The 15,115-nt window shown below is 51.1% G+C and overlaps 1 protein-coding gene across 4 annotated transcripts in view; it reads right to left on the bottom strand.

Annotated features, from left to right (window-relative positions):
* The window catches only part of ECE1 (endothelin converting enzyme 1), a 113,679-nt gene that overhangs the window by 24,097 nt on the left and 74,467 nt on the right, over positions 1–15,115 (bottom strand). For all 4 annotated transcript variants that reach the window (XM_035019588.1, XM_035019591.1, XM_035019590.1 and 1 more), the window contains 4 exons: positions 6,782–6,903; positions 5,139–5,285; positions 3,965–4,030; positions 2,723–2,914 (listed from right to left, as the gene is read on the bottom strand). In XM_035019588.1, coding sequence (XP_034875479.1) covers positions 2,723–2,914; positions 3,965–4,030; positions 5,139–5,285; positions 6,782–6,903 — 527 coding nt within the window. The remainder of the gene's footprint in view (positions 1–2,722; positions 2,915–3,964; positions 4,031–5,138; positions 5,286–6,781; positions 6,904–15,115) is intronic.

Raw genomic sequence — 15,115 nt, 5'->3', positions numbered from 1 at the left:
AGATGAGCTAAGGTGACCCTTCCTGAGGTCACATAGTTAACCAGTGACTGGGCGTGTCTAATAGCCAGGCTCACCTACCTCTCCGGTTTCAAAGGGCAGCTCAGCTGCTGGGGAGCAAGGACCTCAGAGGACAGAGGAGGGCAGCTCCCACAGGCAGTGACATGCTGGCTCTTGGTGGGGCCGGGGGGGGTGTTTGTGTTCACACTGTGATCCACCGCAAACTACCCACACGGTTGGGCAGAGCAGAGCCCAGTGCGCCCGGCACATCCCGGCCTGCCCGGCAGTAAGATGACCCAAGTGAGTGTCGGAGCGAGAAGACTTGGATCAGAGTCCCCACCATGAACCAGTTCTGGGAGCTCGAGCCATTCTGGAGCCTTTCCCTGAGACGGGGACGATAATTCTCTGGCCCCCACCCCCCACGGTCGGCTGCTCTGGACCTCGTGGGGATGGCCTACTCATCCAACGTGAGCTGCCTCTCTCCCTACCCTAGCCTGTCCATTTGCTCTCTCCTCCTGGCAGGAGCCCCTCAGGCAGGTCAACCTCTGGGGCTTCTCCATAACATTTCCGGGGCTGCAAAATGGGGGGCGGGGGTCCAGGTGAGATAGTCAAATGGGACTCAGCACGGAGAGACACCTGCTTGCATGACCGGCTAGCAAAGGCACCTGGGAAATTCACCAAGTTTACAGAATGTCATTGTTTATGCATTTAATGAGAGCTTTACAAACTGCAGGCGACTGGAACCCTCTGATCAGGGCACAGCCATCAGGGGGTGATAAATCCCTGTGTACTTAACAGCCTGTTTCTTTAGGCAGAACAGGTGTTCTGTGCAGGTAAAGTCCCACAACCCCAGATAAGGTGCGTGTTGAATACCAGAATGTTCACATTTTCAATCTTGCTTTAGTGAACGCCTAACTTAGACATGTGTGCCTCGATCTGTCTCCATGGAAATGGCTGTTTTAACTGACCAGGACATTCTCCTTGTGACTCAAATCCTTTGGGGCATACCAGTCGGCTCTATTTTCCAGACCTGCAGCCAAAGGGTACTGCTGGTCACCAACCAACCAGCTCAAGTAGGCTTGCAAATAAGAGAAAAGAAAGATGCTATCAGACTTTATCTCAGCTGGAGAATTTAGAGCAGAGAATAGGGCTCATTCCCAAACAACTTCTGATGTGGAAGGTCCTAGAGAGGAAAGAGAAGGTCCTCAGGCCCCTCCAGAGAAGCAACAGAAGGATGTTTGATTCAGGGCTCTGAATTCAGACTCTGCTGAGGGCTAGCCTTGAACCACTCTGTATTCTGGTGGGGCTAGCCATACTGTGAAGGCTGGTGCACCTTTCCTAGAGTCACCTGGGGTATAGGAAGAGAACAAATTTCCAGATACCAGGGAACAGCAAGATAGTCTCTGTCCTAGGTTAGAAGGAATCAAATAAGGTTAAGTGCTGGAGACGTGGGCAGGCATCACCACCAACAAAGGAATAATACTAATGATTACTATAATACGTTTGAATTGTGCATGTCAGTTTATAAAATGAAGTCCCAGGTAGAGATTCTTTTGGAGGACAGGGATCCAGGACTTAATCTTTAGATGTTAGACATAATTTTTTATATCTACATATCTACATATGCCCAGTTCCTCTGGGAGACACTTCATAGTTTCCAACTTGTTCTCAAAGAACCCTGTGGCCAGAGTAAAGAACCACTGCCCCTTATGGGGACAGGGGCTGCCCCTCATCTGTCTCTGCGTTCTGGAACACAGCAGGTGCGAAGGAGCGAGCAAAGCCCCATTTTACAAGGAAGGAAGTCGAGGTGCGAAGAGGGGGGTCGTGTGACTTGCCCAGGGTCACACAGCTCATTGTGGGGCTGGGCCAGAACAGTCTTCTGACCCCAAGCCCAGGGCTCGTCCCTCCGCTAATGTCTTCCCCACCCTGGCAGCTCTGCAGCAGGGAGGGAGGAGGGAAAGGGAAAAGCCATGTGACAGGGTGCCCAGGGGTCGAAGCTGGAAGCCATGCCGGGGCGGAGATGCTCAGGGCTACCGTGTCTTCTCTGCCACTCTTGGGGTAGTCAGCCGGCACCATGGCCGCTGGGGGCGGGGGGCTGGGCGAACGCGGGGGCCCTTCCTGGGAGAAGCAGGCGGCTCGAGCAAACCAAACTGCATCACACAAACAGCATCTCCTCCAACTGCTGGGCCTCAGGGCGGAAAAACAGTGCCAGATGGCAGCCAATGGTCTGCTGATCTCTGTAACAACCACACAGCACCGCTCACCCCGATGCCAACTTCTCTGGGGACCTCAGGGGCAGCTGACACCCACAAGTGGCCCTCTTGCCCTTAGCCCCAGCTCTGCCTGATACTCAGGGAGCCTCAGGGCCTTGAACATGTCACTCAACCTCCTGTTTTGGAAAAGGGAGAAGTGACTACAGAACCCACCCCTCACAGCTATTGTTTGCTGTGCACCGGGCTCAATGTGACTGGGGCTGGGGCTTGAGACTGGAAATGGCCAATCAGTGTGAGCGATTATCCCCAGGTAAATGCTGTTATGGAAAAGCTGTGTGGCCTCCAGCAGGTAACTGAATCTCACTGAGCCTCAGTTTTCCCATCTGCAAACTGGGCTAACAACCATCCCTGCTTCATAGGGTTGTTCCGAGGATCTGATGAAGTGGGTACAAAAACCCCAGCCCAGTGCCCTATGTCCTGAAGCCCTGGGCCTGTCCCGGGCTCCATGTTACCTGCAGTTCGGCAGCGGTCACTTTGTGGTAGATGAGCTCCTCGTCCCGGCGCTTCTCTTGGGGGATGGTGATGTTGGCCAGCGCCGTCTCAAAGTCCAGGATCTGTTGCATCTGGGGCCGGATGGCGTCCTCGTCCCCTCCACCGAGCAGCTTGCCCAGCTGGACCATGTAGTTCAGGTATCCCGTCAGCACCTGTGGGCCGGGCACCCACTCTATGTCAGTGCTGCCACCCATGGCCTACTGGACAAGGGTGGCAGGCGGGGCAGGGCCAGCCCAGCGCAGGAAGCCACTGCCAACCCACTGCAGGGGTGGTCCTGGCTCTAGCACTCAGGACAAAGCCCACACGTCCCCGGCAGGTGGGTCCCTGTGGTCCCGGCCCACACCCCATCTTGGATGCTCGGCACGTGAAAGTTACCAACAGACCATCTTCCAGTTCTTAGAACACATTTTTTCTGAGCTGCGCTTCTCTACTGTGTCCCCAGATCTGAATTAGGTTGCCGTGTTCAACTTTCTCAGCTCACCCTGGAGCTATCACAATTTGTCACTATGCCTCCTACTGGGTGGTTAGTTAGTTAATGTCCCCCTTCCCTGCTAGACTCCAAGCCCCGTGGGGCGGGGACCATGCCCGTCTTAGTCACAACTATCCCCCCAGCAGTGGGCACTGAGCAGGTACCTGCTCAGTACAAGGGGGCAGATAGTGCAGGGAGAGACGATGAACCTCAGGAGAGGTTTCCCCGGGGCATCGTGAGACGCATGGGTTTCAGAGTTAGCGGGTCTCGACAAGAATCCCAGCCTCACCACTGTGGGACCTTGAGTGGGTCACTTAGCGTCTCTGAGCCTTGCTCTCTCTCTTCTGTAAAAGGCAAGGTAAAGATAATGCCCACGTGGCAGATGAGGTGAACGAGGTTCAGAGATGTTCTGTACCTGAAGGGTTACCGGGAGGGCCAGAGGTGAGTATATGAGAGGCCTGGCACCCACAAATGACAGCGGCCATTACTGTTGTCTTGCTCTGACACCTGTCCCTGCCTCTTGTGCCCACAACGCCTGAATGTGAAACAGCCAGCCGGAGGTGGGGGGGGTCCCCTCCCCTGCCAGGGACTGCCCAGCACCCACCAGGTAAGTGACACCTCTGTGCAACTCCAGCTTTGAAGACCCACACAGGTGTGGGCACTGAGGGGACATCAACGGGGTAAAACGTCGTGGGGTGTGGGCTGGGGGCCACTGCCTCTGAATCACACTCACCTTCTCATTTTCAGTTTTGTTCAGGTAATAGTCCCTTGAGGGTAAGCCCAGGCCGGACTGGTCCACCTGGAGAGAGGAAGACAGGAGTGAGGGGGTGCTCCTGTCACACGTGTACACGGTCCACTGTGGGGACAGCCGGTACATGGCAATGCGGGACCAGCCTGGCCCCAGCAGAAGCAGAAGCTGGTTGCGGAGGCCCCAGGGTGGGGACAGGCACATGTCTGGCTGCATACCTGCCCAAGCACAGGGGTTCTGGGCCCTTCCGAAGGGTCAGAGCCACCCTCCTCACTAAGCCCCTCCTAGGCTTGGCCCCGTGCCTCCACTTAACAAAACAGTTCCCAAGATGGTGCAGTGGTTAAGAGCTACTCACACCCGGCATAGCCTTAGTCAAGTTACTGAAGCTTTCTGATCTTCCGGTTCTTTCTCTGGAAAATTGGGGAACTAGAATCTCACCCTCAGAGCTGGAACGAGGATTCAAGGAGACATAGCCAGGAGAGGATGTGCTGAGGGTCTGGCAGGTAGGGGAGGGTCAATTCCTGACTAGCAACTTAGCAGAGCCTTGTGGCCACACCCTGGTGCTTCTACAGTTCCTGTGATTGGTAAGGAAACTGCGGCTCAGAGAGGTGGAGGCACTTGTCCGAGGTCACGCGATGAGGGAGACACAGCGCTGGGTGGGAACCTCAGCCCAGCCTGGGCTCCTGGCTTCTGCATCTGAGGCTGGGCAGTCGGGGGCTTCCCTGGGTGTGCCGACACAAAGTAGGGCAGGCTCTGGCCGGAAGAGATGGACTCAGAGCCATTCCCAGCAGAGCCACAGAGGCCGGGGGCTGAGGCTGGGGGACCAGGAGGTGGCTTTAGCTGTGTCTAGGAGTTGACATCACTCTTGGGGCCCACAGTGACCAATCAGAATCCCGGAGATGCACCTGTGCCTTGGTGACCGCCCCCTCCCCCCGCTCCCCATCCCACCCCCGAAAATGGTGGCCTGCTCTTTCATGACTTCTCGCCTATAAGAATCTCATGGTTCAGAGACTCCAGAAATAACCAAGGCTCAGAAACCAGGAGCCTGTCACCCAGGGCAAGTCTGCCCCTACTCTGGCACTTGCAAAACTCAAAACAGGTCATGAGGGGAAACTCAAAACATGCCCATTCCTCTTCCTAGGGTTCCAGGCCGGCTCACCTGGATCACGTTGCTGTTGGAATTCTTGGAGTCGGCACTGACATAGACAGAGAAGAAGGGGGAGGTGCGGTAGTGAGAGGTGACCACCTGCAGAGTGTCCTGGAAGTTGTCTTTGTCCCAGGGCCCGGTGATGTTCCAGCCCCCTAGCTGTGGGGAGGGAGAGGGAACAGCGAGGTGATGAGGTGGCAGGGAGACCCCAGCGTGAATTCTGCTCCTGCCACTGACCAGCCCTGTGACCCTGGAGCGGTCATCTGACCTCTCTGAGTCTCAAGAGCAAATGAAAGGGATGGTCTTCATCAGAGTTTCTGACCAGCACACAGGAGACGCTGCCTGGAGCGAGACCGATCCTGAATAAGCAATCCAAGGAATCCACGTAGCAGCGGCTCTCGGGGATGGGATGGGAAGGAGACTTTTCCCGCACCCTGTTCACCGGTCGCATGCTGAATCACGTGATATGATTTCTATTAAAGCATAAATCAACTGTGCTTATGGGAGCACCATATTTTTTTAAAAACGTTGATAAAAGGGCGCCTGGGTGGCTCAGTCGGTGAAGCGTCTGCCTTCGGCTCAGGTCATGATCCCAGGGTCCTGGGACTGAGTCCTGAATCGGGCTCCTTGCTCAATGGGGAGCCTGCTTCGCCCTCTCCCTCTGCCTGCCGCTCCCCCTGCTTATGCTCACTCTGTCAAATAAATAAAATCTTTTTTAAAAAAATTAAAAAAATAAAAGGTTGATAAACAGTGGTCGCTAGTTTCTCTCAGAGCTGGGATTTATTTTTCAAGTAGGCTCCACACCTTACGTGGGGCTCAAACTCATAACCCCGAGATCGAGAGTCGCTGGCTCTACTGACTGAGCCAGCCAGCGCCCCAGAGCTGGGATTTCTCTGATCTCCTCAGTCTCCTTGGCTTGGCCCACACTGGCAGGTGGCGCCTGTGCCAGAGGGGACGACTGTCCAATCCCCAGTGCCCACAGCTCCCGACCCTGCTGCGATGCCTTCCCAGAGCCAAGCTACAAGGCGGGGCGTTGAGGGAGCATGGGACAGGCAGAAAACATCCACGGCCACCCTCTGTGGATGACCGGCAGCGTGGCCAGCTGTGGGCGCCCCCCACTCCAAGAGTCCATCCAAGGCCGACTGGGAGATGCTCGGCAAGAACGACTCCTCCCCTGCGGGAGGATGGGGAGGCCTGGGGGTAAGTGGGGTCCTCCTCACAGGGGGAGTTTCTGCTTCCGATCCAAGATTCTCTGTTGGTCCTCCTGGAACATACCCCTCCTTACACACAGACACGCCCTCGAGGGAAAAGGAAGCAGCAAGGTAGAGAAACATTTTCTCTGTAAATATGGCCTCTATCCCACACACAGATGCAGAGACCCACACACACGTGACAGACATCCACAACGATGCTGACACATACCGCCCACAAATAGAGATTCCCACCTGCAGAGACGTGTGTGTGCACATGAGCACATGCACATGCACGCACACACACACGCACTCAGACACACTCAGCCTGGACAGGTTCTACAGTGCAGCTGGGTGAGGCAGCTGGGGGTGTGAGGTAGCCCGGCCCCAGCGGTTCCTGAGAAGGGGGCAGGCCGGTGGGCACAGGCCAGGAGAGAGCCAGGAAAGCCGGCTCCAGGAACTCACCTTCTCAATCAGCTCCATCAGGGGCTTGGCCTTGAGCTCCTCGATCCTGGTTTCGTTCATACATGCACGGTAGTATACTTGGGCCTTCCTTTCTGCCTCGCTCACGCTGGCCGTGGAGTTTTCTGGAATGACAGGAGATAGCAGTTTGCGACCTGCCCCCATTTGCTCAGTGCGTGGCCCTGGGGGAGTCCTTCTGGGAGCCTCGGTGTGCTCAGCTGTAAAAAAACCCAAGGATTTCTGCCTATCGGGATAGCGGCAAGGCCTTAGCCACAGCAGGTGTGACTGCCTGGACAGAGCCTGGCAGACTGAGGTGCTTCCTAATTTTTGCTGAGTGCAAATAGGAAGAGCATACCATGTTTGTCCCTGTCTGCCAGTCAGGTTTGATGATGTGTCCGTTGGTTGGCAGCACGGGCCACCCAGCTGGACGGCCCTGCTTCCCCGGCTGGCCAGTGCGTGGCCCAGACACCCTTGCCTGGTGTGCGGGACGGAGGCCTGTCTTTGTTCTCAGATCCCAGACGACCTCTCTTGCGATAGATTGGAGCTGAATGGAAGCTTCCAAGGCCTCATGCGCTAGTTTACTTTGCCCTTCTTCCTCTAGGGGGCCGGCCTTGTTCATCAGACTTACAGTTGATTCAGAGTGCTGTTGCCATTTCTCTTCCTAACTCAGCAGCCAGCATCCCCATCCTTACACCAGGACACCTGGGAGACTTCGGTCATCCCCTTCTCCCTGTCCTTGGTGGTCTGGTCCAGGTGCCGCCCGCTGAGGGCCACACTCCTATACTCCTATACTCCTGCCTGTGCCCATGAAGGTGACCACTTCCTGCTGTTCAGGTCACGAAGGACCTACTACATGCCTGTTCAGGCCATGGAGGGCCTACTGTGTGCCGGGGCTCCTGTGCCTGAGCCTTTGTCTCAGAGCTCTGCTCCGGATCATGCCTGGGTCCCTGACCCCCTCAATTCTGTCCACTTGCTCCCTCCCCGGCGACCTCCTTCCTCCCTGCTCCAGCCACTTTTCCTCATTTCAAATTCACTTCTCCTGGACCCAGAAATTCCTTCCTTTGCTTCCTTCGAAGACCCCCACCCCCCCCCCCCGCCAAACCCCACCTTCTCCACAAAGACTTTTCTGGCAGAACCTTATCCACTCATCCACTAAATAGATACCAGATGCTTACTCTGTGCTAGGTACTGCACAAGCTTCGGGGACACAAAAGACAACGTCCCTGTCCCCACGGAGCTTCCTTTCTAGCGTGAGGACACAGACACCAAACAAGCAAACACATAAAGGAAAAGCTCATCCTGGCCCTTCCTGTATGGGACACTGTTGAAACCCTACAGCCTTCAAGGCCTTTCCCAGAGGCCATCTTTCCCCTGGAGCCTCTCCTGGGATGCTCTTTCACGAGGGCCCCAGCATGGAGCACGTACCAAGTGCCAGGCACTGGGCTGGGTTAGGAGTTTTATAGACATGAAAAAGACCTGCTCGTTCTCTGCCTCCAGGGAGCTCATAGTCTAATGGTGAACACATTCAAGCAAAGAAATGACCCGGAGACACGAAAATGCTTTAGTTAATGCAAATGGCTGTGGAACCCAGAGAAAAGTCACACCCTTCGGTGGCACAGTGTGGGGTCAGGGGGGCTCTAGTTCTGAGCCAGTTCTTTCATTTATTTTTTAATTTTAAAATTTATTTTTAGTAGTCTCTACGCCCAATGTGGGGCTCAAACTCACAATACCCAGATCAGGTGTTAACGTGCTCCATGGACTGAGCTAGACCTAGGGCACCCCAAGGCAGTTCTTTTAAAGGTATGAAGTTATTCACCAGGTAGAAATGCAGGGAAAGGGCCCCAGGTTTGGAGGGAGTTGGAGAGTTTAGGGAGACATAAGAAGCATAGAAGGGCATGCTGTCTGGAGAAAAAATACCCGTTCGGTGTGACTCGTGGTGCAAAGGACATGAGGTCACTTCGGCTCTCCCAGCCCTTGTCCCAAGAGCCACCTGCCCTCCCCCCCAATTCTTACCATAACCAGCATCATGGTTTTCTCTGGGCAGAGAGCATCTACCCCCATCTTGCTGAAGTCAGGTTGACAGCCCTAAAGAGGGCCTGGGACCAGCCTGGGTTAGTCTGAAGGGAGATGCAGAGACAGGAAGGAGAATCCCGAGGGAGACAGAGGTCGAGGGGCCTGAGTGACAAGGGGCTCTGGAGGGCACACACAGTCCTGGGAACCACAGGCTGCCATGCTGCTGAGGCCTGGAAACACCTGTGTGTCCCCCATGCCCCTCCAGAGCATGAGAGGGGGCCTCCCGGAGGGGAGGGCAGAAATGGGGAGAGCTGGACTTCTCCCTGCTCCTCAGACTCAGGAAGCAGAGATGCAGGGAAAGCAAAGGGGGAGTTTCCAACCCCCGCCCAGGAGCCTCATTTCTCTGACAATGGCTCCCAGCAGCTAGGCTCTTAGAAGGGAAAGCACAAGAATCATCGTTGCTTGCTCGAGCCCGGAAGCAGCATCTCACCCTCCACATGCGGCTCTGGCCATGACCCTGAAATGCCAGGGCCAGAGTCGGGGGAGTGTGCTCTGTGTGCTCTGGCCCATGGTCTGGCATCTCCCTCCCCCATTGCCCAAGGCCGCTGAGATAAGAGGCCCAAAAAAGGCTCCGGGAAAGGCCTGCCCGTGCTCATTAGAAGGAGTTCCAGGCATCCATCTTGCCCCAAGAGAATCCCTGCATTATCACTTGAATGTGTCCTTCAAGCACCCGCCCCCTCTCTCCTTAGCTGAGAAGCTGCTCCTGATCAGTTCAAACTTCCTCTGAGCTCCACACCCTGGATCTCACGTCCACTTGTTCTCCCACAAAGGTTTATTGAATTCCCATGGTTTGGTGGCTGCTGGGCTGGAGGGAGAATGCAGCAGGCCACATGGATGGCTGTCCACATGAGGCCTGGTGGGCGAGACAGACAGCAATAAGATGATCACAAAGCATCTGATTGCAGGGAGGGCGAGAGCTCTGAGGACAAAGTCCAGGAGGGCCTGAGAAAGAATGGCAGGGGAAGCCCAGGGAACCCTTGCCTGAACTCTGGGCTGAAAGCTGAGCTCCACGTGGAGTGGACGTGGGGGGCTGTACTTGGGCCGCTTCACCCACTAGTTCGCGTCCCAGTCGTCCCTGTTTCTTTGGCTGTACCCGGAGGGCACAGGGTAGCCCTCAGTAGCGTTTGCTCGAAGAACAGAGTCCAGTGTCACTTCTGACGAGGAAGGAGGCCATTTCTGGGCATTGAGAGGGTGACGAGGTCAGTGCCTGACAGAGACTGGCACGGGGAGGAAATGAGGCAGGTGGGGCAGGAAGGGACAGGAGTGTAGGCCTCATCAGGAACTGACGTTCACACCCCCTGTATTCTCACACGGACACTGGCTGGGGCAGGAGCTCTGGGAGGTCAAGCTCCTCCATGCTCCCCTTGCTTCTCTCTGGTTCATGGAGCCCGCTGGGACAATCCCCAGCATATCCTCCTACCTCCTCTCCTTAGTCTTCTCCCATAGGACACCTATGGCCTGGCAGGCACTGGGGGAACCCTGGGTGTGGAGTTTATAGAGCTAGTGTCTTGAACTACTTTGAGTTCAAATACCCTCTGGAGGGGCATCTGGGTGGCGCAGTTGGTTGGGCGTCTGACTTGGTTTCGGCTCAGGTCATGTTCTCAGGGTTGTGGGATCAAGCCCCATATCAGGCTCCATGCTCAGTGCAGAGTCTGCTAGGGACTCTCTCCCCCTCTCCCTCTGCTCCTCCCCCACTAACATAAATAAATAAATCTAAAAAAAAACACTAATATGCTCTGGAATATACAAACTCCTTAAAATTACCCATAAGGCCCTATATCATGCATTCTCAACAGGGATAATATTGTCCCCAAAGGGGGAGAGAATTAGCTCTTAGGGAGCAGAAACACCTTCCCTTTCGTGTGTACATACAGTACATTAACAGATATATAGCATTATCTTTTGTATTCTTCTTGGACAACACAGAAAAAATGGATAAATTCCCAGAAATATACAGCCTACCAAGACTAAATCATGATGAAATAGAAAATCTGAACACACCAATTGCTAGTAAGGAGATTGAATTGGTCATCAAAAACCTCTCAACAAATAAAAGTCTAGGACCAGGGCGCCTGGGTGGCTCAGTTCTTAAGCAACTGCCTTCGGCTCAGGTCATGGTCCCAGGGTCCTGGGATCGAGTCCCATATCGGGCTCTCTCCTCTGCGGGAAGCCTGCTTCTCCCTCTCCCACTCCCCCTGCTTGTGTTCCCTCTCTCACTGTGTCTCTCTCTGTCAAATAAATAAATAAAATCTTTAAAAAAAAAAAAAAAAGTCTAGGACCAGACAGCTTCACCGAGAGTTCTATCAAACATTCAACAAAGAGTTAATACCAATCTTTTTCAAACTCTTCCAAAAGACAGAAGAGGAGGGAATTCTTCCAAACTTATTTTACAAGGCCAGCATTACCCTGATACCAAAACCAAAGACGCCACAAGAAAAGAAAATTATAGGCCAATATCTCTGATGAACACAGATGCAAAAATCCTCAACAAAATATTAGCACACAGAATTCAATAAACCATTAAAAGGATCATACACCATGATCGAGTGGGATTTATTCCAGGGATGCAAGGATGGTTCAGTGTTCACAAGTCAGTCAATGTAATGTACCACATTAACAAAATGAAGGATAAAAATCATATGATCAGCTCAATAGATGCAGAAAAGGCATCTGACAAAATTCAACATCCATTGATGATAAAAACTCTCAACAAAGTGGGTATAAAGGGAATGTATCTTAACATAGTAAAGGCCATATATGAGAAGCCCACAGCTAACATCATACTCAATGGTGAAAGCTTTTCCTCTAAGATCAGAAAAAAAGTAGGATGCCCACTCTTGCCACTTTTATTCAACATAGCACTGAGAGTCATAGAGCAATTAGTTAAGAAAAAAAAATAAAAGGCATCCAAATTAGAAAAGAAGTAAAACTGTGACTATTTGCAGAGAACATGATATTATATACAGAAAACCCTAAAAACTCCACCAAAAACCTGTCAGAACTAATAAACAAATCCATTAAAGTTGCAAGATACAAAATCAATACACAAAAATCTGTTGTATTTCTATACACTAATAATGAACTATCAAAAAGAGAAATGAAGAAAACAATCCCATTTACAATTACATCAGAAAGAATAAAATACCTAGGAATAAATTTAACCAAGTAGGTGAAAGACCTGTATATTGAAAACTACAAGATATTAGTGAAAGAAACTGGAGAAGACACATAAATGGAAAGATATTCTGTGCTCAAAGATTGGAAGAGGCAATACTGTTAAAATGTCCATACTACCTGAAGCAAGGTACAGATTCACTGCAATCCTTATCAAATTCTGATGGCATTTTTTACAGAAAGAGAACAACAGGGGCGCCTGGGTGGCTCAGTCAGTTAAGCATCTGCCTTCAGCTCAGGTCATGATCTCAGTGTCCTGGGGTGAAGCCCCACATCATTGTCAGGCTCTCTGCTCAGCGGGGAGCCTGCTTCTCCCTCTGCCTCTGTCCCTCCCCCTGCTTGTGCTCTCTCTCTCAAATAAATAAAATCTTAAAAAAAAATAAAACAAATAATACTAAAATTTGTGTGGAACCATAAAAGACCCTGAATAGGCATGGCAATCTTTTTTTTTTTAGAGAGATTTTATTTATTTATTGAGAGAGAGAAAGAGCATGAGCTGAGGGAGGGGCAGAGGGACAAGCAGACTCTGCTGAACATGGAGCTCAATGTGGGGCTCGACGTGGGGGGTGGGGTATTGATCCCAGCACCCTGCAATCACGACCTTACCAACTGAGCCACCCAGGTGCCCCTAGGCATAGCAATCTTAAGAAAGAACAACAAAGCTGGAGGCATCACACTCCCTGACTTCAAGCTATATTGCAAAGCTATAGTAATTAAGACGTTGTGGTATTATCATAAAAACAGACACAGAGGGCGCCTGGGTGGCTCAGTCGTTAAGCGTCTGCCTTTGGCTCAGGTCATGATCCCAGGGTCCTGGGAACGAGTCCCACATTGGCCTCCCTGCTCCGCAGGAAGCCTGCTTCTCCCTCTCCCACTCTCCCTGCTTGTGGTCCTGCTCTCGCTATCTCTCTCTGTCAAATAAATAAATAAAATCTTAAAAAAAAAAATCTTAACAAAAAAAAGAAAAACACATTCAGAGATCAATGGACTAGGATAGAAAGAAATAAACTCATGCATATATTGCTAATTAATTTATGACTCAGGAGCAAGAATATATGCCAGGGAAAGCACAGTCTCTTCTGTAAGCAGTGTTGGGAAAACTGGACAGCCACACTCAAAATGAAACTGGACCACTATCTCATGCCGTACACAAAAATGAACTCAAACTGGATTAAAGACTTGAACATCACACCTCAAGCCATAAAACTCCTAGAAGAAAACAGGTGGTGAGCTCCCTGACATCGGTCTTGCTAATGACTTTTTGAATTTGACACCAAAAGCAAAAGCAACAGAAGCAAAAATAAACAAGTGGGACTACATCAAGCTAAAAAACTTATGCACAACAAAGGAAACCATCAACAAGATGAAAAGACAACCTACCGAGTGGGAGAAAATATTTACAAATCATATGTCTGATAAGGGGCTAGTTTCCAAAATATATAAAGAACTCATACAACTCAACAGCAAAGAAAAAAATCTAATTAAAAGATGGGCAGACGATCTGAACAGACATTTTTCCAAGGAAGACATATAGACGGTCAACAGGTACATGAAAAGATGCTCTGTATCATTAGTCATCAAGAAATGCAAACCAAAACCACAGTGAAATATCACCTCACACCTGTTAGAATGGCTTGTGTCAAAAAGACAAGGAACAAATGTTGGCGAGGATATAGAGAAAAAGAAACCCTTGTGTAATGTTGGCGGGAATGTAAATTGCACAGCCACTATGGAAAGCAGTATGGAGGTGCCTCAAAAAATGAAAAATAGAACTACCCTATGATCCTGTAATTCCACTTCTGGGTATTTACCCAAAGAAAATAAAAACACGAACTCAAAAACATATATGGACCCCCATATTCACTGCAGCAGTATTTACAACAGCCAAGCTATTGAACCAACCTAAGTGCCCACTGATGGAGGAATGGATAAAGAAAATGTGGTGTATACGCAAAACACACACACACACACACACAGAGGAATATTATTTGTCCCTAAAAAGGAAAGAAATCTTGCCATTTGTAACAACATGAATGAACCTCGAAGATATTATGCTAAGTGAAGGAAGTTAGAGAAAGACAAATACTGTATAATCTCTTTTTTTTTAAGCTTTCACAATTTTTATTAAATCCTAATCTAATATAATGTATAATCTCTCTTATATGTGGAATTTAAAAATATATATATAACAAAAACCAAGCTCACAAGGCTATAGTAAAAAAAGATTAGTGATTGCCAGAGTTGGTGGGTAGGGGATGAGAAAAATGGTGAGCTGTTTTTATTTCTTTAAATAAACTGAATTAAAAAAATAATATAAAACAGAAAAGAATTTTAGGGAGGGGGCAATAATGAAAAAGGGTTGAGAAACACCGCCCTCGACCTGGGCCTCCAGCTCCCATCTGCGTCCTGCCCCTCTCCCCCTTGCTCCCGTGCTCCTGCCACTGAGTTCACCGTCCTCCTGCTGGGCGTAAACCTCCTCCCACATCCACGTGCTCTATTCTCTCACAACTAATTCAAGTTTCTGCTCCAGTGTTCCTGCTCTGAAAGCCCATCCCTCCCGGACTGCCGTGGCCGCCGTGGCCTCCTCCCTTCCCAGCCCTGCATCCTACTTGATTCGTTTCAAAGTCCTAACTCTTCGCAACCGTCTTACTTATTTACTCATTTATTTGTTTACTGTCTGTCTCCCCTGCTGGAATGTAAGCTCCACAAGAAAAGGTTGTCTTATTGCTCACGCCACCCCAGCTCCTAATGATGTCTGGCACATAGCCAGTGTACCATACATAATTGTGGAACGAAGGAATGAATGACGGAATGTTCTGGGAGCTCCACAGAGAAAGATACCCATCACATCAGACTGAGGAGGAGGCTTTGATTCAAAGTGAAATCAGCCACATACAGTTTTCTCGTGAGGAAAACCTTGGTCTCCTTGGAGACCTCCCCGCTTGCATTTACATCCCAGAAGAAGGTTCCATGGGAGCAGGCTAGGCGCCATCAACAGCGCAGCTCCCAGGACTGACTGAGGCGGGGGCCACGTTTTGAATATGGTGGCACTTCCAGGGTCCCCAGGGTATGAAAATAATTTGGCAGCCC

The sequence above is a fragment of the Mirounga leonina genome, unplaced genomic scaffold (assembly GCF_011800145.1).
Source record: "Mirounga leonina isolate KUSES-001 unplaced genomic scaffold, KU_Mleo_1.0 Mir_173, whole genome shotgun sequence".
NCBI classification, from domain to species: Eukaryota; Metazoa; Chordata; class Mammalia; order Carnivora; family Phocidae; genus Mirounga; species Mirounga leonina.
This window is presented reverse-complemented; position numbering and strand designations above follow the sequence as displayed.